The 21,585-nt window shown below is 32.1% G+C and overlaps 11 protein-coding genes across 11 annotated transcripts; 4 read left to right on the top strand and 7 right to left on the bottom strand.

Annotated features, from left to right (window-relative positions):
• The first annotated feature begins 189 nt into the window (after nt 1-189).
• Nucleotides 190-1,609, top strand: BX664DRAFT_341340 (UDP-glucose 4-epimerase). Its single transcript, XM_051546977.1, has 4 exons — nt 190-276; nt 357-748; nt 821-1,083; nt 1,162-1,609. The coding sequence occupies exons 1-4, from the start codon at nt 228-230 to the stop codon at nt 1,526-1,528; spliced, it is 1,071 nt and encodes a 356-aa protein (XP_051396457.1). The 5' UTR covers nt 190-227; the 3' UTR covers nt 1,529-1,609.
• A 202-nt stretch (nt 1,610-1,811) lies between these two features.
• BX664DRAFT_352904 (pseudouridine synthase) lies at nt 1,812-2,673 on the bottom strand (the record flags this gene model as incomplete). Its single annotated transcript, XM_051547691.1, has 3 exons — nt 1,812-1,999; nt 2,087-2,467; nt 2,541-2,673. The coding sequence occupies 3 exons, from the start codon at nt 2,671-2,673 to the stop codon at nt 1,812-1,814; spliced, it is 702 nt and encodes a 233-aa protein (XP_051396456.1).
• A 1,165-nt stretch (nt 2,674-3,838) lies between these two features.
• Nucleotides 3,839-3,988, top strand: BX664DRAFT_341337 (uncharacterized protein; the record flags this gene model as incomplete). The annotated part of the gene is made up of 1 exon (XM_051546976.1): nt 3,839-3,988. The coding sequence occupies one exon, from the start codon at nt 3,839-3,841 to the stop codon at nt 3,986-3,988; it is 150 nt and encodes a 49-aa protein (XP_051396455.1).
• A 104-nt stretch (nt 3,989-4,092) lies between these two features.
• BX664DRAFT_361909 (uncharacterized protein) lies at nt 4,093-4,932 on the bottom strand. The gene is made up of 3 exons (XM_051548271.1): nt 4,789-4,932; nt 4,600-4,724; nt 4,093-4,535 (listed from the first exon to the last, which is right to left on the bottom strand). Exons 1-3 carry the CDS (start codon nt 4,880-4,882, stop codon nt 4,191-4,193), a joined length of 564 nt encoding a protein of 187 aa, XP_051396454.1. The 5' UTR covers nt 4,883-4,932; the 3' UTR covers nt 4,093-4,190.
• Nucleotides 4,933-5,806: 874 nt separating this feature from the next.
• Nucleotides 5,807-7,604, bottom strand: BX664DRAFT_341331 (ribonuclease T2-like protein). The gene is made up of 9 exons (XM_051546975.1): nt 7,455-7,604; nt 7,123-7,341; nt 6,967-6,991; nt 6,847-6,903; nt 6,665-6,776; nt 6,553-6,571; nt 6,444-6,466; nt 6,102-6,367; nt 5,807-6,007 (listed from the first exon to the last, which is right to left on the bottom strand). Exons 2-9 carry the CDS (start codon nt 7,305-7,307, stop codon nt 5,888-5,890), a joined length of 807 nt encoding a protein of 268 aa, XP_051396453.1. The 5' UTR covers nt 7,308-7,341; nt 7,455-7,604; the 3' UTR covers nt 5,807-5,887.
• A 16-nt stretch (nt 7,605-7,620) lies between these two features.
• On the bottom strand, nt 7,621-8,462 carry BX664DRAFT_376531 (uncharacterized protein; the record flags this gene model as incomplete). Its single annotated transcript, XM_051548734.1, has 4 exons — nt 7,621-7,816; nt 7,878-8,000; nt 8,064-8,303; nt 8,388-8,462. The coding sequence occupies 4 exons, from the start codon at nt 8,460-8,462 to the stop codon at nt 7,646-7,648; spliced, it is 609 nt and encodes a 202-aa protein (XP_051396452.1). The 3' UTR covers nt 7,621-7,645.
• A 624-nt stretch (nt 8,463-9,086) lies between these two features.
• BX664DRAFT_341326 (Six-hairpin glycosidase-like protein) lies at nt 9,087-12,222 on the bottom strand. Its single transcript, XM_051546974.1, has 8 exons — nt 12,100-12,222; nt 10,869-12,041; nt 10,638-10,680; nt 10,419-10,561; nt 10,011-10,359; nt 9,700-9,951; nt 9,318-9,602; nt 9,087-9,225 (listed from the first exon to the last, which is right to left on the bottom strand). The coding sequence occupies exons 1-8, from the start codon at nt 12,145-12,147 to the stop codon at nt 9,194-9,196; spliced, it is 2,325 nt and encodes a 774-aa protein (XP_051396451.1). The 5' UTR covers nt 12,148-12,222; the 3' UTR covers nt 9,087-9,193.
• Nucleotides 12,223-12,727: 505 nt separating this feature from the next.
• Nucleotides 12,728-16,218, top strand: BX664DRAFT_302760 (chromatin remodelling complex Rsc7/Swp82 subunit-domain-containing protein). Its single transcript, XM_051542447.1, has 8 exons — nt 12,728-12,832; nt 12,948-14,178; nt 14,256-14,484; nt 14,577-14,681; nt 14,785-15,095; nt 15,255-15,286; nt 15,454-15,935; nt 16,036-16,218. Exons 1-8 carry the CDS (start codon nt 12,823-12,825, stop codon nt 16,123-16,125), a joined length of 2,490 nt encoding a protein of 829 aa, XP_051396450.1. The 5' UTR covers nt 12,728-12,822; the 3' UTR covers nt 16,126-16,218.
• Nucleotides 16,206-17,388, bottom strand: BX664DRAFT_341320 (sym-1). Its single transcript, XM_051546973.1, has 6 exons — nt 17,291-17,388; nt 17,079-17,208; nt 16,945-16,997; nt 16,825-16,881; nt 16,651-16,751; nt 16,206-16,575 (listed from the first exon to the last, which is right to left on the bottom strand). Exons 1-6 carry the CDS (start codon nt 17,352-17,354, stop codon nt 16,417-16,419), a joined length of 564 nt encoding a protein of 187 aa, XP_051396449.1. The 5' UTR covers nt 17,355-17,388; the 3' UTR covers nt 16,206-16,416.
• A 382-nt stretch (nt 17,389-17,770) lies between these two features.
• BX664DRAFT_388724 (40S ribosomal protein S20) lies at nt 17,771-18,483 on the bottom strand. The gene is made up of 3 exons (XM_051549489.1): nt 18,402-18,483; nt 17,999-18,334; nt 17,771-17,920 (listed from the first exon to the last, which is right to left on the bottom strand). Exons 1-3 carry the CDS (start codon nt 18,411-18,413, stop codon nt 17,900-17,902), a joined length of 369 nt encoding a protein of 122 aa, XP_051396448.1. The 5' UTR covers nt 18,414-18,483; the 3' UTR covers nt 17,771-17,899.
• A 623-nt stretch (nt 18,484-19,106) lies between these two features.
• Nucleotides 19,107-21,551, top strand: BX664DRAFT_269427 (armadillo-type protein; the record flags this gene model as incomplete). Its single annotated transcript, XM_051541053.1, has 9 exons — nt 19,107-19,221; nt 19,300-19,453; nt 19,521-19,704; nt 19,763-20,080; nt 20,135-20,225; nt 20,304-20,755; nt 20,827-20,948; nt 21,031-21,247; nt 21,333-21,551. 9 exons carry the CDS (start codon nt 19,107-19,109, stop codon nt 21,549-21,551), a joined length of 1,872 nt encoding a protein of 623 aa, XP_051396447.1.
• Between the last annotated feature and the right edge of the window lie 34 nt (nt 21,552-21,585).

Here is a 21,585-nt window from a genome sequence, read left to right as displayed (position 1 = left end):
AAAAGGGAACGATCAAAAGTCTTATGTAAGGCAATCTACTCCATGGAATACATTCTCCCTATCAAAATCGGGGAATGAAAAACAGCTAAAAATAATAATCCAAACTGCAAGGATGGCAAGAAAAAGTCGGGCTTTGCTTCCTTTTGATCTATATATAAACCCCATTCTTTTTCTTTCTTTCCTTTTTTTTTTTTTTTCTCTCTCTTTGTATCTTTTTTATTTATATTATGTCTACTTCCTCATCTGTTCTTGTTACTGGTGGTGCTGGTTATATTGGTAAGAATGATAAAAAGTGATATCCAAAAAAAGAAAACTAATGATTCTTTTCTTTTTTTTTTTTCTTATGTAATTAATAGGCTCGCATACAGTGATTGAATTATTGAATAGCAATCAAAATGTAGTTATCATTGATAACTTGTACAATTCATCTTTTGAAGCAGTACGACGTATTGAAACCATTACAGGCAAAAAGGTGACATTCTACAAGGTGGACATTTTAGATAAGAAGGCGTTATTACAAGTGTTTAACCAACATCCAGAGATCTCATCTGTCATTCACTTTGCTGGACTCAAGGCAGTGGGTGAATCCACAAAGATTCCTTTGGATTATTATCATAACAATATTACTGGTACCATCACTTTATTACAAGCTATGAAAGAAGTTGGTATCAAGAATATTGTATTCTCATCATCTGCAACTGTATATGGTGATCCCCCTGTCATTCCCATTCCTGAAACTAGTCCCATTGTAAGTGATGAACATGGTTACTTTCGACACATACACTCATTCTTCTTTTTTTTTTTTTTTTTTTGTCTGTAGGGCTCTACTAATCCTTATGGTCGTACAAAGCAATTCATTGAAAGTATCATTCGTGATCTTTGTACTGCCAACCCTGACTGGAATGCAGCTTTATTACGTTATTTCAATCCTGCTGGTGCTCATCCTTCTGGTATCTTGGGTGAAAATCCTCTTGGTGTGCCCAACAACTTGATGCCTTTCCTTTCCCAAGTTGCTATTGGTAAGCGTGAATATCTATCTGTCTTTGGTCAAGATTATCCTACAAGAGATGGCACTGCTATTCGGTAAATGGATTTTTTTTTTGTATTTATATAGTTTATTAATGACTAATACATTTTATTTATTTATTTATTTTTGAAAAGGGATTATATTCATGTGGTAGATCTTGCTAAGGGTCATCTTGCAGCATTGAAGAAATTAGACGATCAACCTGGATGTGTAGAATATAACCTTGGTACTGGTCAAGGAAGCACGGTATTGGAAATGGTGCAAGCATTTAGCAAAGCAGTGGGTCGTGATTTACCTTACAAGATTATGGATCGTCGACCTGGTGATGTGACCAATTTGACAGCTAACCCTACCAAGGCTAACACTGAACTTGATTGGAAGGCGGAAATTGATTTGGATACAACATGTGCTTCTTTGTGGAACTGGCAAAGCAAAAATCCAAACGGTTTAGAAGATTGTCCTGGTGATGCTCCTCCTGAATTAGTGATCAAATACATCTAGGTTTTTTTTTATATATATAGTTTTAGGTTTATGATAGACACGACACATCCTACACCATAGATACTATTGCTTTGTATTTTGTATTTGTAGTTCCTTCTTTTTTTTTTTTTTTTTAATAATAATAATAAAAAAAAACAAGTCAATTTTTTCTTTGATCAAATAGAAAATTGAAAATTTTTTTATTTATTTTAGTTTATTACAACAAAGATATTAAGACGTAAACAGAAAAAGGGAAGATGATACCTATCTATATATATCTATCTATTAGGAGGAAGAAATCAGTCTATATAACAAAGTTTTCAAATGGATCATCAGTTTCTACAGTGAGCGGACCAGATGGAAGCGGGAAATGGATCTTGTAGGCATGGAGCATCATACGAAAGGCATTGGAAAAAGGTACTTCATAGTTGAAATCCCCTAAAATAGGATGACCAATGGATTGTAAATGAACACGAAGTTGATGTCGTCGACCTACAATATGTGTAAAGAGTGAATAAAAGAGAAATTCGTAAGGATAAAACACTCGAAGAAAAAAAAACCACATATTTCTTTTCTTACCTGTTTTAGGATATAAAAGCACTTTGGTCACAGGTATACGGTCTATTTTTTGTTGTGCATCATTGTAGTAACCATGTTGAAGAATATGAACGGTGGTGAATGAAGATTTGCCAGTAGGAACAACAGCCATTCGAAAAGGATGGTCAGGATCTTGACCAATGGGTTTGTCGATTGTGAAAGTACTGTTTTCTTGTTGTAAATGACCATGGACAATGGCTAGATACGTCTTTTCTACTTGTCGTTCTCGAAATAATGTCGATACCGCGGCAGCAGCTTGTCGTGTTAATGCTAGAACATAGATCCCTGAAGTGGCGTAATCGATCTGGTGGACATTTTTCAACGGTGGTAAATGAGGATACTGTTTCTGGATAAGTGTTTCAGCTGTATTGAAAAAAGAAAAAGATAAAATGAATGATATTTAGTTTATAATATCTTTTTTCTTTGTTGACAGTACCTGAAGGTTGATGTGGTACTCGAGGATCTGGTTGAATTCTACAATCATATGGCTTGTTGACAATAAAATAGTCATCGTCTTGATATACAACTTGTAAAGTGGTTTCTAATCTTTTTGCATGGAATTCATCCATTATACCATTGTGAGATGACAGCAAATCAAAAAGGTAAAGAAAAAAGAAAAAGGGAAAAAAAAAATAAAGTGGAAGGTATGATGAAAAAATTGCCAATTGCTTTTCGACGGGATTTAAAATGACCAACCACACACCTTTTTTTTTTATCCTGATCATAGATGATAGTTGATGACTTTAGATGATGTTAAATAATAGTTAATATGAGGATAACGGTAAATTAATGCTGAAGATAGCATGATGATAGCAGTAGGATAATGTCGATGAAGGTTAATAATGAAGCACAAATGATGATGGATGATAATTTCAATGAACAAGTGAATTACTATGAGATAATGATGGCAATGATAGTTATTGTTATTGAGATAGAATATATAAATCATTATTGATACCAAGTATTCCAAAAAAAAAAAAAAAAAAAAAAAACTAAAAAAGAATTAGGTTATGATTTTAATACAGGGTTTTCAAAGTTTTTTGTCACAAGAAAATGCTTTTCGTGATGTTATAAAATATCAAAATGAATGCATTACCACTTTTTCAGATATCGCTCCAGAGATGTCGATAGAGTATGTCATTGATTGATCATTGATGATTGATGACTGATTGTTAGCTGATTCTTTTCAACAGGCCATATTTGGAAAAAAAAGAACTATATTTTTTATATTGTATCATCATCATCATAATATTCACAGTTAAGACAGGGGTATACTAATGTAATATTCATATCTTGTGATGTTGATGTGAATTTGCATAATAGTTCCTTTCTTTTTTTTAAAAAAAAAAAATACATTTACTCGGGTCTTCTTTGTTTATTTTCATTAACTGAGACATTCGATCGATCACCCTTTGTATAGTTGACAAATGTAAATTTGCATAATAGTTCTTTTTTTTTTTTTTCTGAGATATTTTTGCCAGGTTTATTTTATTCCTTGATCAAGTGAGAGATATAAAAAAGTGATATTTTATTTTTCTTTTTCTCTTTTTTTCTTTTTGAAATCTCTCTTGGTGTTCAAAGTGAATATCTAACTGTAACAGCAACATATAAAAATATGTTATCGCCTCTTCGGAGGACGTATTTAATGCTTTTCTACAGGTAATTTGAAATAAATATAAAAAAATGGATATGTTGACTAAATAATATTTTATTTTCTGTTATTCAAAATACTCAATGGAATTACTACCACTCCTTCTCTTCTTGTTCTTTTTCTTCTTATATTCTCTATTTGATTATGCGACAACTCTCTCTTTTCTTCCCCGTCATTTATTTTCTATCCTTACGATATTTTATTTCCTATTTTTGCGACATCTTATTCTTTGAATTCCGTTCATTTTTTATTGAATAAAGTGTATCGCAAGATCTACAGAAACTTCTATTCATCTCAGTTGTACTACAAGAACACAACAATTAAAAAAAGGGATTTCTTTTTTTGTTTTCAATATTTTATTAGATGATATGGAATCTAAAACTAGATGAGTAACTAAAACACATGATAGGAATACATAATAAAGAGAGGGAAGATTTAGTTCTTGACACCAACGCAGTAAGCCTTGCCAGTATCGAGGTTATCACACAAATGGTCACCAGCGTGATGGAGACCCTTGTTCCACTTGTACAAATCACTTTCCTTGATACCATTTCTCTTGGAGAAGGAGGTACAGTCAGCATCAGAGGGGAGGACAGTAGCATACTTGTTACAGTTAGGGACAATGTGACGAACAGCGTTGGAGGGAGCCTTAGTAGGGGTGGAGGAAGGCTTCTTCTTGTTGCTAGAAGGCTTCTTGGTGGAGGGCTTCTTCTTGTTGCTGGGCTTCTTCTTTTGAACCTTCTTTTCAGCAAGGCAACGCTTAGCATTGGACTTGGAAGCCTATAAAAAAAAAAGAAAATATAAATATCATGTCATATTTCCAAAAAAAAAAAATTAAACTTACAGCGACACACAAAGACTTGACAGGGACAACAGAGTCAAGTTGAAGACCGTGGTTGAACTTGATCAAATCTTCAACAGGAACATTGACAATGTTAGCAACATCAGCAACAGTTTGACCTTGAGCAACTATTAAAAAAAAAAAAGATAAGTATAAAAGAATGAAATACCTCTTTTTTTTATTTGCTATTACCATCAACGACCTTGGTGCAAGCGTGAGTGGGGTGGACAGCACTAGCCATACCAGCAATAGCAAGAGTAGCAACGGCAATGAGAGAGAACTTCATGTTGTTAGATAAAAAATGAAAGGAAGGGGAGGGGGTTTGTTATTTGTTTGTTGGGGGAATAAAGAAAAGAAGAAGAAAAAAAGGAAAAAGTTAGTTGCATATTTATACATGAAAAGGGACACGCGGCATTTTAAAAAAAATAAAGTTTACGATGAATGAAATGAAAAGTCGTGCCAGGTTTCCCTTTTTACTGCTAAAAATGAACTTTATATATTTTTTTACAACAAAGAAAATATTTCTTTTGCATAGAATCATTTGTTCGGAATCATTAATACTTGATTCCCCCAAAAATAAATTCCTTCAAATTCCTATATATGAAAGAAAAAAATAAAAATTTATTATTATTATCAAAAAAAGAAAAAAAATCATATACGGACATTGGATTTCTTTTAGATCAAAATCGTGTTATGATACTCTTTTTACAGTAAATACTCTTTCTTCTAGTCTTCTTCTTTAAATCATCATATATTATTTATCTTTTTTTTTTCTTTTTATAATGATGAACTTGAAATGGTTTTTTTTATTTAATCTTTTCATGCAACCATTTCATCGGTTCGTTCTCCGATATTAGCTCTTCCTTTGTATCACTAACAATATATTGAACATTAAACAAGTTTTTTTTTTTTTTTTTCTCGCCTTCTTAAAATCATTTTTGTATTGAAAACACGTTGAAGAAATATAAAGTATTTATTATATTTTTTTTTCTTTTTATAATGTTGATATTTAGATTTAGATATCAATGTAAATAGTTTACGTGACTATAACGCGTTTATCATAATAAATAATTGAAGGATTTTGGTTGATCATGACTGATCCGTGACGGATGATCTATGATTCAATAATAATGATGATAATGGTTAATGATAATTTATTCATCTTATTGCCCATATTAAGAACACGTTATAAATAGAAAACATGATATTGTAAAGAGTTGATAAATATCAATTCAAAGATTGATTCCTTTTTATTGATATAAATTCATATAAATAACTATTCTAAAGAGATTCACCATATCTTGGGGTTGGCGGTATCATTAGGATATTTTGTAGGATAAATCAAAGTACTGTTACAATTGGTGGCGTTGTTGTTGAGAGTAGGAACAATATCCATGCGTTTGACAGGACCCTAATAGCGAAAAAAAATAAACAATTAGATAAATATTTGTTTGAAAGGAAGGAACAAAATGAAGATTTGAAAGAAAAAAAGATTAATTACTTACATTGACATGGAAATACATCCAAGTTTCTACTAAATGACCTTCTGTAGTACATCTGAGATCAGGTAACATACCAAATTCTTTTTTAATCACCTTTTGAACCTTGCTAGTAGAATACTTGTGACCAGGTACGATCCCATGACGTTTCAATGCTTTGTAAATATTGTACTTTTTGTGAAGCTTCATGGTGGTGTTGAAATAATCAATCATGCCTTGGAAAGGATCCTTTTTTTCATAACATCCAGGTTCAAAAGTCGACATACAGGTACCTATCATTTGAATGAAAAAGAACACGTTAATTACCAATCCAACACCTCTTTTTCACCATTTTTTTTTTGTTTTTACCATGCTTGTTCCATTCATGAGACCTGATATCATCCAATCACAATAGTAAATAAAGATTTGAGTATATTTTCATACAATATATCTATATTATTATTATTATTAATTTTACCAGAAATCGTCGACATGTCCTATTTATATATATATACATATATAAAAAGAAAAGACGTTTAGTATAGTTTTGAAATGGAATATTGTAAAGCTTATGTTGTTTTTACCCGTACCAGCAGAGTTGGGCCAATCATTATTCATATCTTGAAGTAATTTGAACGCGCGACGAGAGACAAGAACTTCAGTTATGTTGGTGTAGCTTCTTGAGGGATCACAGTTGGAAGGCTAAAAAAGAAACAAGTTTTGTGATGAGAAAGGGTACACTATTTTAAACCTTATTTATACTTCACTTTACATAAGATCCATTGCAAAAGTCGTTCCAGAGACCATGAATTGTCCAACTATCTTCATACTATAGAAAACAAGGTATTCAGTTTGGAAAGAAATGACAACTATCACTTTTTTATCTTCTTACCCCAGCATGAACGTCCCAGAATTGACTTGTAAAAAAAAAAAGTTGAAAAAAGAGGGAAAGAAAACGAAAAATAGAAAAATCTCAGCATTTTTTTTTTTTTTTTTTTTTGGTTCCATTTTTTTTAAAGTTTTCATTTTGCTTTCCGCCCACACTCACCTCAATAAGAAAAGACCTGCCTTTTTTTCAACACAACATGAATTTGCCGTTTGATTAGCTGCAGCCGAACAACTTTGAGCAGGATGACGACCACATTGATCAGGAAAAGAGGGAAGATGATGTGGTTTAGCCAAAACACTGGTAAACAAAGTACCAAATAGAGCCAAACTAACCCAAAGTTTCATGATAGATGATGATAATAATCAAAAGAAAGAAAGGTAAAAAAAAAAAAAAAAAAAAAAAAAAAGTCACTGAAGGTATATTTATACCAAATGTTGGGAATAAATTCAAATCACATGAACTAATCAATTTTAACACGTTGAATGTATAGGATTATCTATTGATCCCTTTTATAAAACATAAAAATCAAAAACAGTAAGAAAAGAAAGAAATAGAACAAAGGGAAAAAAAAATCCTTTATGTATATTTTTACAAAATTAGGTAGAGAAAAACGTGATTTTCTATCATAGCCAATCAAAAAATAAGATCCAGTCAACGTTTTTTTTTTTTTTCACATTTAAGGTCAATGGTAATCTTTAAACATTTGAGTTTTTTCATCCCAAGGATCTAATTTTTGTGGTACATGGGCTACATCAGGAATAGCTACACAGTAACTTTGATCATCATCGGTAGTTTGACTGTAACTTTTTGCCGTCAATGCTTGATATCTGTCATCCAAATCAATACTAAGGGTCTACATATAAAAAAAAAAATTAAAACTTAGTTAGAGTAATTTCCTTTTTTGGTTGGCTTACATAGTGGGTACGTCGCCAAAGATAATACCATGGTGGACTGTGACATTGAAAATGATAATGAATACCTCTAATATTTTCAGTTGCATTAAATCGATCACATAGATCAGTAATAAATGATTCAAACTTTTTTTTTAAAATGAAAAGGTGATGATTAGTGACATTCATCTCTTTTGTTTTTATGATTACCTTATTTCGAATAACTCTATGTCGCCAAGTAACAAGAAAAGCAGTAGCATACATTATAATAGGTAGAACAATATATTTCACCCAAGAAATAGAAGGAACTAGAACGAAAACAATAGCACATTCCAATACCCAACAAATCATTAAAATAAAGAACCATAACCATGCACTTCTAGGTGGAGGATTGGTGTTCACAGCATTATGGAAGACATCCAATATTGAACAAAAGTCATTCTGTGTCCACTAAAAAAAAAAGGTTGATGAATAGTTTAATAAAAGATGACAAATAAACAATATAAATTAAAATATAGCAAGGATGATACTTACCTTTTCTTGTATATCATTGCTATAATCATTGTCAAAACGTCGTTCGGAGTTCAAAGTCAACTGAAGGCTCTTCATTTTAAATATAGAAACTACCAAAAAAAAAAAAAAAAAAAAAAAAAGGAGGGTGCAGAAGGGGAGATCGACGGTGGAAACAGCATCAGTAAAAATTGCACATGATCGAAGTAACAGTTGTTTTCTTTTTTTTTTGCATAATAATGAAAAATCTAATGGTTCTTACTTTAAGCTTTTGGTCTGATGTTAAATAATGGTTAATAGTAGATGTATTAGTGAATGTAATATTAAGTATTAGTGATTATTAGTATTATATGAAATGGTAAATTTCAATAGAAAATAGAAAAAAAAAAAAGAAAAAGAGAAAAGAAAAAGGGAAAAAAAATAGAGAAGGAGTGAAGTAAAAAAAAAAAAAAAAGAAGAAAAGAAAAGAAAAGAAAAGATGGATGAAAGTAAGATGAATAGGAGGTATGATGAACTCATTCAAATATTTATTACAATGATATAAGGAGGACAGATTACAATATGATTAATGATGAGATATTATTTCAAATCAAAAGGAGAAGAATAAACAGTCAAATAGGAGCAAAATCAACCTAATACAATACTAGTGGAGTCCCATTGTCTCTATCCAAAAAAAGAAATTAAAAAAAAGGGAAAAGATCGGTAACAGTTCAAACTAATTCACCGTTATCTTTTCTTTTTTTTTTATTATTATTATTATTTCAAAATACTATGTAATTGTTTGCTAAATAACATAACTAAATAAATATATGGAGATAATAATAAAATAACTAATGTAAGGCACGGTCCAAGTTATAGGCAGCTAATGGCAAAAAAATAATAATTATAATAATAATAAAAAAAAATAACCAGATGAATATTCATTGTTAAAATGATATTGTATCAATTACTTACCACTAATAAATGCAATATGTGTGAATGCTTGAGGGAAGTTGCCTAATAGTTCACCACTACGAGCCACCTCTTCACTAAATAATCCCAAATGATTACCATAAGAAAGCATACGTTCAAACATGACAGATGCACGTAACAGTAATTTTCGATCAAATCTACCCGCACGCGCTAAAGCTTCCACCAACCAGAATGTACACATTGAGAAAGCCCCTTCTTCACCTCCAACACCATCATCCGTTGTCAAGAAGTTGTATCGAAATACAAGATCATTTGTCACCAAACCACCTATATTACATATGCATGATTATACAAATAAAGATAACATTAATTCTGGAGAATTCTTTTCTTTTCCTTTTTTTTTTTTTTTTTTTTTTTTTTTTACCTTTTTCAGGGGGTAATAGCATACGTTGAATGGTATTTAACATTCGAGGGTCAGTAGGTGAACTAAAAAAGACCAATGGCATAATCAAACAGCTTGCGTCCAAGGCATCAGGTGTTTCAATACTTTGCGAATACATCTTGAGTTTCTTGTTGTAACATAAGTTTTGTATTGTTTCGTAAATGGTATCCCTAGTGTTAGTCCAAGTGTCTCGTTCAAAGCAAGGGAATTGACGTTTCATTGCCAATCGAATAGCTATAAAATATATAGAAGGCATAAGATTTATGTTATCATTACCAATTTTTTTTTTTTACCTCTGTCCAATGCTACCCAACACATGATCATAGAGTAAGTAAAACGTTGTTTTGAGGCACGAACTTCCCAGATAGACATATCAGGTAACTTCCAATGATCAACCACATAGTTTGCCAGTTTACGGACAATACACCAAATATCGTAAGAAACAGGAGATCCATATTTGTTATACAAATAGATCCCATCCATTAATTCACCATAAATATCCAATTGTAAATGTCCATAAGCACCATTTCCAACACGTACCGGTCTTGATGATCGATATCCTTCAAAGTGATCCAGTTCATATTCGTCCAGTTCCTTGGTTCCATCAATGCTGTACATAATATTTAGAGATCCATCTTCATTCTATGATAAAGTAATATATTAATAAACAACAGAACCTTCCTCTTATATATATATATTACCAGGTCATTGCACCGTTCTTCAATAAATTCCAAATATTTCCTGGCTTCTTCTGTAAATCCAAGTCGAAGGAAGGCATAAATAGTAAAAGATGAATCTCGAATCCAGACATATCGATAATCCCAATTTCTTGATCCTCCAATAGCTATATCATATAAGATAAAAAAAAAGTTAAGATCATCAAAGAAGTTTTCAATGGTCCTTTTTTTTTTTTTTCTTACCTTCAGGTAAACCAAATGTCGGGGCAGCAACCACAGCACCAGTCTATTTAAAAAGTAAAAAAAAAAAAAAAAAAAAAAAAAGTAAACAAAAAAAAGTAAAAAAAAAAAAAAAGTAAAAAAAAAAAGAAAAAAGAAAAAAGAAAAAAAAAAAAAAAAAAGAGAGAGAGAGAATCATTACTCAGTTTCTACAAAAACTCCATTCCAAAGTACATATATATATATTTAACTTACTGGTTCATAAGTTAATAGTTTCAAAGTCAATGCAGATCGCATAACATGTTCTCTCCAACGACCATTGTATGTACTAGAGGCGACCCATCCTTGCCAATATTTTGCAGTTTGTCGGAACAACGCATCAATCAGATTACCACTCAAGATTGGATCATAAGCTGGACGACCAGCTTCAAGTTGAGTGTCACTGTCAGGAATAGCAACAGGAGGAATTTCACGAAATACAAAAGTAACTTCTTGACTTTCTTCCAAAGTGAATTTCGAGACAACACCTGGACCCTTGAATCCCAATTCACTTGCGTCTTCATCCAAATGGAGCTTGATCAAAGGACATTCATAATCACCACATTTGGTAAGGAATCGTAGATCAAACGAAGGCTTGTTATCGGGTTCATTGGAACAACAACTTTGGAAACCTGGATCATCAGGGATAAACACCACAGACTGAGGAGATGATTCGGTTTTTGTTTCACTTTGACATACTTCACCATCATCGTCAAAACGAGCATCTTGATTAATATGTTCGGCCATAGGTTTAGCATCGTGTGACACCACTTGAGCAGTATGACTAGATTGACCATAGTTGAAAGAAGGGTAACATTCCATTTTGAAATCCACAGTGCCACGAATCACACGTACAGATCGAATGACCCAAGGTAAAAGAGGCTTCTTTGTTAGTCGTTGGTTCTTTTCAGGAATATGCATATAATCAGTGATTTCGGCCACACCATCATTGGACATGAACCTTGTTGTCAATATGTTGCTATTGGGAAGATATTGTTGTTTGTTGCTTGTATACATTTTCGGAGTAATAGAGAAATGACCACCTTTGTCCTTATCCAACAAACGACAAAAGATAGAGGGACTATCGAATTTTGGATAACAAAAGAAATCAATAGAACCATCCGTACCAGCAAGTGCCACAGTACGTAAGTTTCCAATGAAGCCATAGTTTTCAATAGGAAGATAACCTCGAGTTCGAATATCACACCTTGTGTCTTCCAAAACATCACCAAAACTTGCTCTTCGTTCATGTTCACCCTTTGTGCCATCTTGAGAAACGTGATCTTGTGAAGTGCGTCTTGTATCAGCCACATAGCGTACTCCACCAGGTAAATCTTGAACTGGTTCCTTTCTTGCTTCTATTTCACTATCAAGTTGATAACCAAAGGACTATGATAGAGTTATGTGAGAGAGAACCATTAAAGTATTAATCCTTTTATAGAATTACCTTGTCTTCATGTTCTTCTTTTGGGTGTAAATTGTATAATTCTGACATGACAATAAAAAAGCAATAATAGTTAATTCGTGTAAATAAAACGAGAGAAAATAAGAAGAAGAATAATAAAAAATAATATAAAATAAATAAATAAAATAAAATAAATAAATAAAATAGAAAAAAAAAAGCCTTGCTTTAAATATGAAAAAAAAAGGCAGTAGAAAAAGGTCTCGGAGTTTCACACGATGTCCCATGTTTATGCACTCGCAAAACATAACTGACAAAGAAATTACTAAAAAATCTTGTAATTTGTTTATAAAAAAATAATAAGTCATCCTAGAATAAGTATCATTACTGTAAAAGCCTAATTTCAACCTTGTATATCTCTTTCTTAGAGAATAATACGATAATGGATAAAAAGTACAATTTGTAGATTACTTTTATTTTCCCCCCCAAAAAAAAAAAAAAAAAGAGAGAGAAGATTTATTTAATATTCATATATTATAAAAAGGAATTTGTATTCAAATAAAAAAAAAAGAAAAAGGTGTGAATAAAATGTATACGTATGTTTTCTTTGGTATCAATGTATTTTTAAGAAAAAAGGCTCACGGTCGGTGTTTGAAACATATCCACTCACAATCACAACAAAAAAAAAAGAAAAAAGAAAACAGAGGGAATTTTTTTTTTCTTATCGTTTTTTATTTCACGTCTTTTAAACAGTAAGCGACGTTATCAATGCCTAGAGGTACAAAAGAAAAAAATAATATGATATTTTTTTTTTTTTTTGGTGTTAGAAAATATATCAAATCATACTTACCTCTTTTTTTTTTTTTTTTTTTTTTTGATCATGTTGTTTATAGGACGAATTCCCAAACATCGCAAACAATTTATATCCAACAAAAAGGAAACAACTTCAATAGCTGATAGTGATGATAGTAGTTTAAGACGAAGCTCACGGAAAAGAAGAGCATCTACCTACCAAGAAGATGAACTATTACAACAACATTCTAAGAAACGAAAGGAAGTGACTCAACCACCAGCAACTCCAACCGAAGAATCTGATCAAGAAAGTGAAATTGATGAAGCCGGGGAAAAGAAAATCGACAAGTTTGGAAATCTACAAGACGGTCGTGTATTTAAAACACCTACTTTTACTTTACCAACTAGAGGTGATACTGTATTAATGCTTGCCATGGATCCTGCTAAAGCACTTGGATTTCGTGATAGTCATATCTTCTTTAACAAAAATCCAACTTTGGAACGCGTACGACTAGATGAGGAGGAAAAGGATATATTGGTAGAACGTGGAATGGTATTATCATGGTTTCGACATCGTGATGTGGCTGTAGTGACCGCTCGCTCCGTATTCAAACGTTTTGGTGCCAAGATTATCAAAAAAGGAAAAAGATGCCGCGATGATTACTTTGAAGCAAAAGCAAGAGAACAAGGATATACTGGCGAAACCACGACCTTTGAAAAGAAAACTGAACTGATGGCTTTAGGACATTTAGACGATTCTTCTTTTGGTTTGGATCATCATTACGACGATTCTTTTAGTCATACTCGACGATCTTTACTCAGTAATATCACCAACCTCGATACGACATCCGAATATGCTATTTACACTCCATTGACACAAGAAACTTGGCTACATCATGCTGCATTGACTGCCCGTGGATTCAATGCACAAATTCAATCTTGTAGAGGTCGCAAACCAATTTTTTATGATGCTCACACAAATATCAACCAAGTTCCATCTGCAACTCAACCAAAAGCTTGTCAATGGATTGATCTCGAAACTGAATTATCTTCACAGGAACAGAAATCAGACACGATAATAGAATTCAACAATACTCTTACTGGAAATAAGACGACAACTATTTATCATCCTCGGGCACATCATCAGATTTTAACCAACCACAACGATGACGATTTGAAGGATATTTTGAAGACTTTGCCTCCGCATGTACAACCTATTGTGACCAAATTGATGAAAAAACCTTTGTATTTTGATGATGAAAGTGATAATGACAAATACCCAGAATATCCTATTGCTTTAGTGGAAAATCAGTATCAAGATACGTTCCCAATGTAAGTTATCAAGGTCGTAATTGTGGAAATAGATATTCTAACGACTTTTTTTTTTTTTTTTTTTTGTTATGGATTAGTCATTTTACTCGATTTGGAATCCCACGACCACATATACAAGGACCAAGTGTTGTGATTGGCAATACACAATCTTTAATGGCTCAACAACACTATTTGAATCAAGTTTATCAATACGTCAACCTTACAAAGAATCTCCCTCCTCAAAATCTCAATTCAGCACATCCAAGTTCTGCTATGCCATCATTCATGCCAATGGCTAATATACCTCCTGTTACTTCAGGTTCTCGGGTAAAGTATCTCTATATATGTATATGGGATCATTCTTTTGTGCTTTACTCATACCTTTTATTATTATTATTATTATTATTATTTCTTCACAGATGAATCAAAATACTATTCTTAGTACTGGCCTTGAATCATCTTCCAATTCTTCAGTCACTGGACAACAACAAAAAGAAATTACTAAAGCTGCTTCAGAAACCAAGGTAAAAGGATGTTCAACTAAACAACAAATGTTTATTTTTAAAATGATTACTTGTTTTTATTTATTTTTATTTATAATTCTTCCTCTTTCCTTTATATTAATAGTCAACTGAAACAACAAAACTAGTACATCAATGTCAAGAATGTCATCAAATGAAAGCACCAAGTATTCTTGTCCAACCCAAAGAAAACGAACCACCTTTATGTGATGTTTATTCTCTGTTTTCCTGTTTCAAATGTGAACACAAATACCATCCTGTTTGTGCTAATCTGACTACCCCCAGGCAAATAGCTGCTGCTGAATCCTATCCTTGGTCATGTCCTGAATGCAAGATATGTTGTATCTGTAATTCGGCTGGTGATGAAACCAAATTGATGATTTGTGATGGGTGTGATCGTGGATGGCATACTGACTGGTAAAAAAAAAAAAAAAAAAAAAAAAAAAAAAAAAAAAAAAAGAAAGAAAGAAAATATTATAAATATATATATATATTATAAACCGAAGACGAATTGACCTTTTTTTTTGTTTTCATTTTTTATATATACATCTTTCTTGTATCAATTGATTTTGCTAGTTGTACTCCTCCTGTCAAAGATATCCCCGAAGGTAAAAGAGAAAAAGAAAAGCATAGAGAAGAGATATCGTGGGAAAGGGAGGATGTAAAAGGACGTGGGAATAAATGGAATATGTACCAAGAGAAAGATGGAGTATATTTTGTAACTTACCACTATATATTATCTTTATTTTTTTTTCTCTGATAATAACACTGATAGGATCCTGGCTATGTCCAGTTTGTGCTGTATGTCATAGTTGTGATACGATCAATGTGGTGGATGTGAATGATGATCTAAATAGTGAAGACCTTATACATGCTGTGGCACCCCCAACAACGGGCCATTACAAATTTCCTGTCTACCTGGCAAGCTATTGTGGCCCTTGTTTTGCAAATTTTGAAGAAGATCGATTTTGTCCTGCTTGTTTACGATCGTATGCGGACGGAGAAGATGTAGCAGATGAGGATAAGGAAATGGTGGCATGTGATTCCTGTGATAGGTGGATCCATTCTCGTTGTGATAGTACCTTGACACCTGAACGTTATCAACAACTTTGTGAAGATGAACGTGTCAAATATACTTGTCCACTCTGTGCTGACCATGGTGTTAAACCTATTGATCCTAATTCGAGCTTGGCCACCTTAGCATTACAAGGTTTTTCTGCACCCTGTGGTCTTGCTGTTGGTATTATTGGTGGAAAGGTATTTATCATATTATAATATATTAGTATAGAGCGCTTATTCCATCAACCTTTTTTTTTTATTTATTATTATTATTATTTTTTATTTTTACGAATCATAGGTGAGAACACGTGGACTGGTCGAGTACAATGGATATAAAGTAGGAGTGCCTGAAATTTCTGGTGCTGGATCGACGGAATTGCCTAGTTAGTTGATTATTTCATTTATTACTCTATTAATTAGATAGAAATTGTATATATATATTACTGTTCTTATTATAAATCTTCATCCCTTCGTTCTTTTTTTTTTTTTATTGTTTTCAAAATCTATAATTAATAAAAATACAAAAGAGCTATATTAAAGAATGATTGCATAATGTAGACTGTGCGTATCAACAATAAAGGGGAATACAGTATCGTGTATGTGAATCGATGCAGAATGAATGAAATATGTAAATGTAAAACAAATAAAAATAAAAAAAAGGGGTGATGATGGTACTGATCTAGTTGGATGTAGTCAAAGACATATCAGCCAATTGAGAAGAGCGATGATTGATCCAAGATAAATATGAATTCCATCCAAGAGCAACTAGATTCGTCATCATTAAACGATGATTCAATGGTATAAAGTAAAAGTTGACCAACTGGACAGCTGGCCATAACTATAATAAGAAAAAAAAAAAAAAGAGAGATATGTTATGAGCTAACTATGCATTTTTATATAACTTCCTATTTACCTTGTAATTGTTAATGACCGCTGTTGTATAACCATGATCCAATTTTTGCTTGATTTCTTCCACAGATTTGCCTTCCATCCATCCTTGTACAGAAAAAAACACTAAAGAAAAAAAAATCATCTAATCAGTTTTCTCTCATTATGATTTAATATCTTTTTATATATGTCTAGTTACCACCAATAAAAACAGGAGCACATAGGAATTGATCCACTGCGACTTTTTTCAATAAAGCTATCAAACAAAAAGAAGAGAAAGTGAATTTCAGTTTAGGTATAAACAGTAAACTGTAGTTACCTTTGACAGGAGTGGAACCTTTGACATTATGTTCAAGGACACGATACCAGTTACTATGAAAGAAATAAAAAAAAAAAATCAAAGAGATTCAATATTCCACAATTTCAAGTGATATATTGAGATCAACATATTACCTCAAAGCTGGACCAGCAACAAGACCACCAAATATCATCATACGTCCAGTTCTAGCCATATCATGTTTTTCCAAGCCTTGTTTTTCTATCAGTTGTTGTGCTATCAAATCGCCCGTACCGAATAAACATGCTAAAAAGAAATATTGAGTAGAAGCATATTCGTTAGTACATCCGTATATAAGCTAACTTCAATATCATCCTAAAGTACTTACATGTGCTAATACTTTGTACAAAAATAGGATATTTGGATAATAATCGATTGTAGAGTGAGATCATGAGAGGAATGACAAATAGAGAAAACCAAAAAAAAAAAAAAAAAAAAAAAAGGAAGGGAAAAAAAAGGGGGAAGGGAATTTTCTACTGTTTTCTGTGAAATTTATCTAATCCCGATTACTTCATCCAAAAGGTATGATCAATAGAAGGAAGAGAGTAAATCTTTCAATATATTCCAATGGATGGATGATTCTTAACATAATCCTATAATCATAATACTTGATGATGGAGAGATGACGAAGAAGATGAAAGTAACTTTTGAATCATATCAGGAATTGATCAAAATATCATCACCATCTTCATTCTCTTGCTTATCATAGAACATAGTTATCTGAAATATCATTGAAAAGGTCGTTCATTTAGAATCATCACATTCATCATCACACCATATTAAATCAATGAAGACAAAATAAAAAAAGTGTGTTCAAACAAAAAAAAAAGATTTTTTTTATTGAAAGGTCCAGTATCGTTCCTTTGTTTCTATTCAAATCAATAGGGGACAAAAAGATATGACTAGACTACACTAAAGAGTTCCAAAATAAAACTGTTTAAGCAATGGTGACTTCAACCTATAAAAGCAAAAAAAAAAAAAAATAGAGTTAAAAAAAAAACAAACAAATAATAAAAATAATAAATTGATAACTTACTTCAACACCAGGTTCAATGGAAATGGAGGTGATTTGCTTGACAATTTCAGAAGGAGAGTGCAAATCAATCAAACGCTTGTGAATACGCATTTCAAAACGATCAAAAGTTTCAGAACCGTTACCACAGGGAGACTTGCGAGTGGTAATACGTAACACCTTAGTAGGAAGACGAACAGGACCCTTCACCTTGAGTTGCTTGTCCTTGGCACGCTGGATGAGATCAGCCGACACCTTTTCCAAGTTCTTCACATTACGAGAAGTCAAAGTAATGCGAATACGATGGATCTTGGGTTGGACTTGTTCTTCAAGACCAGCTTTTTCAGAGGAGTTCTTAGCCTAATAATTAGAAAGAAATGTGTTAATGATATAGTTTGAACTATTATTTTCATTTCATATTACTTACGACGTAAGACATGATAATATATTCTCAGCGGTGACTAAGTCAAGCAAAAAAGAAGAAGGAAAAAAAAAAAAAGAGAGTAAAGTTTGAGGAAGAAAAGAAAAAAATGAGAATAAATTTAAAAAAAATGGATATAATAAAAAAGTTTTCTCTTGTCAAAGCCACTATAGATGCCTTTATTATTTCAATCCCCGTCTTCGCTCTTGGAGGATTAAAACTTAGTTCACAATTTTGCTTTGTTATATTTGATTTGCCTATCATAAAGTAACAGATATATATATATATATAACATAAAATAGAATTTGTTTTAAACTTATTTGTTATTGTTTATCTTTTACTTGAACAACCTGATATTGATCATACATCAAGAATATCCAACTCTTTACGTGCATGAAATAGCATCATTAAGCCACTTCGGAGTACTAATCAATCCTACCTTTTTTTTTTTTTCTCTCTATCCCCTTTTTTCCTTTTATTTTTTTTTTTTTCTTATTTCTTAGCTTTTTTTCCCACTATTCAATAACCATGGGTTTATCAAAAAAGAAGAAAAATACTCGTCGTCGTGCCAATAAGGCTAATAGGAATCAAGAAACAATTGCAAATGAAGAATTCAATACCCAGCAACATCAAGAACAACAACAAGAAGTTCCTATAGATGAAAACGATCATTATCAAATAGATCCTGCTACTTTGACTGCTCAAGTATTGATGGAAAACCAACATTTTCAAGCTGCTCATTATGGTGAAGTACCTGAAGAACTTTTAGGTTACTTTAAAAGTGTAGAATCAAAACTTGATGATCAATCTTTTGAATCTGCTGAAGGTAAAAAGATATGAACTTATATTTCCTCAACATTATATTCATTCAATACATGATATTTTTTTTTCTCTCATAAACTAGATCAACGTTTATTTGTGGACAACGTGTATACTGAAGTGGAAGGAAATGAACTTCGTTTAGCTACCAACTATTCTTGCTCATTGGTTTTGGAAAAATTGTTGAAAATCTCTGATTCATTCCAACTACGAGTGTTTATGGATAAATTGAGCGGATCGTAAGTAACAATATAGAATGTAATAGATATACAATTGAAATTCATTTTTTTCTTTTTCTTTATTTAGTACTATTCCATTATTTGCTCATCGATTTGCATCTCATGTATGTCAAACATTATTGACTTTGGCTGCAGATGTTGTAGATCAAGAAATGGTTCAAGGTGTACAGCCAAATCAAGGTGAACAAGCAGAAAATGATCAACAGGGTGTTTTACTTACAATGCAAGAATTAGTCCTTGGAATGTGTGAGGTATGAATAATATCATTATATACAACAAATAAATTCATACTTTTTTTTTCTAATATAGGATTTGAAACCTTCAGTGGGTGGTTTAATCTCTCAACAATTCGCCTCTCATGTCATTCGAGTTCTTTTATATGTTTTGGCTGGAAAACGTGTAGATGAATCCGGTGAAAGTAATAGTCGACTTCGTACCAAGAAATCTCATATTTACAAGGCTGAAAACAACAATGTCAAGAACACTCGCACAGGCAACAAGCATCTCCGTGTACCCAATTCTTTCAAGGAAATGTTTAGAAGTTTGACTAAAGAATTAGCAATGAATGGAAATGAAGCTGTTATTAGAAGTTTGGCCGTACATCGTGTGGCCAGTCCTTTGATTCAAGTAAGTCATCAAATATATATGCCATTACACATTTGACTTAAATGATTTGAATAGGTCTTACTAGAATTACAAGATGATAGTGAAGAAGGAAGACAAGCACAAACTGCATTATTGGATAGTCTTTTATGGGGAATCGTTAGTGATGGTAATATTATATATATATATATATATATATTGGAAACATAGTACTCATTTTTATCTATACATTTTTTTTTTATTTTAGTTAATCCTGCGGACGAACGTAAAAAGGATGATCGTAAAGCATGGTTCCAAACATTGATTCGTGATAAAGCTGGTTCACATTTACTGGAAATGGTGGTCAAGGTCGCGCCTGACAATGTGTACGATCAACTTTATAAAACATATCTTGCTGGTAATCTAGAGAAGTTTGGTCTTAATCCTGTTTCCAATTTCGTCATTCAACAATTGATCAGCAATGTCCGAACTCCTGCTCAAGTTCAATCTATGGTATCTGAATTAGCTGGTAAACCTTTTACATCAATGTTGAAGAATGGTAAATATGGTGTTATCCGTAGTTTGGTTGATGCTTCGGTCAAAGTACAGGGATGTTATAAACAAGTGGTGGATGCATTGGTGGCCGCATTAGGTATGACTGATGATACTACTCAACAAAAGCAATTTGTGGATTGTGTGATCCGTATGAAAACATTAGATGTAAGTTTCTTCCAAAAAAAAAAAAAATCGATAAGTTTATTTATTTATTTTCTCTATGTGTCATGTTTTAGAACTGGAATAATCTACTCAGTGAAGAACAAGATAGTTTACGCAACTTCCATCTTCAAGGATCATTGATTTTACAAGGAATCATGAAAATGCCTGCAGAACAAAATGCGTTTGTAGTCAATAGGTAAGAATAATATTTTTTTATCAAAATTATGTGTATATATTTATATATGTTTTTAATCATGCTTTTTTATATTTTTATTTAGTTTCTTGTCTATGAAACCAGCTGTCAGTCTACGGTGGTGTTATACTCCTATGGGATCACGAGTGGTAGAATCAATTATTGCATCACAACATGTCAATGATAAGATTAAAAAGAAATTATTAAAGAATCTATTGGGCGAATATGTATCATTATCTAAGGATAAATTTGGTAGTCATATTGTTGAAACTTGTTGGTCTGTTGCTGATATCGAAATCAAGGTATGGAAACAATCAAAATGAAGAAATGACGATGCATTGTTACTACTAGTATTCTTATTGATATATATTTTTGTTTTATATATAGGAAAAAATTGCTCGTGAATTGGTGAAATATGAATACGATCTTTCTGAACATCATTTGGGTAAATGTATTCTATGGTCTTGCAAGATTGATTTATTTAAACGACATTACAATGAATGGGTGGAACGAGAAAAGGGTGTAGATCGTAAGAAGGACATGTTCAAGGATATCCTAGGTGATGATGTCAAGATGCCTAAGAAACGACAATATCGATCTTATTAGTATAGTATTCAAATCACGTTTTTTTTTTTGTTTT

This window comes from Halteromyces radiatus (genome assembly GCF_025201355.1).
Source record: "Halteromyces radiatus strain CBS 162.75 chromosome Unknown BX664scaffold_9, whole genome shotgun sequence".
NCBI lineage: Eukaryota > Fungi > Mucoromycota > Mucoromycetes > Mucorales > Cunninghamellaceae > Halteromyces > Halteromyces radiatus.
This window is presented reverse-complemented; position numbering and strand designations above follow the sequence as displayed.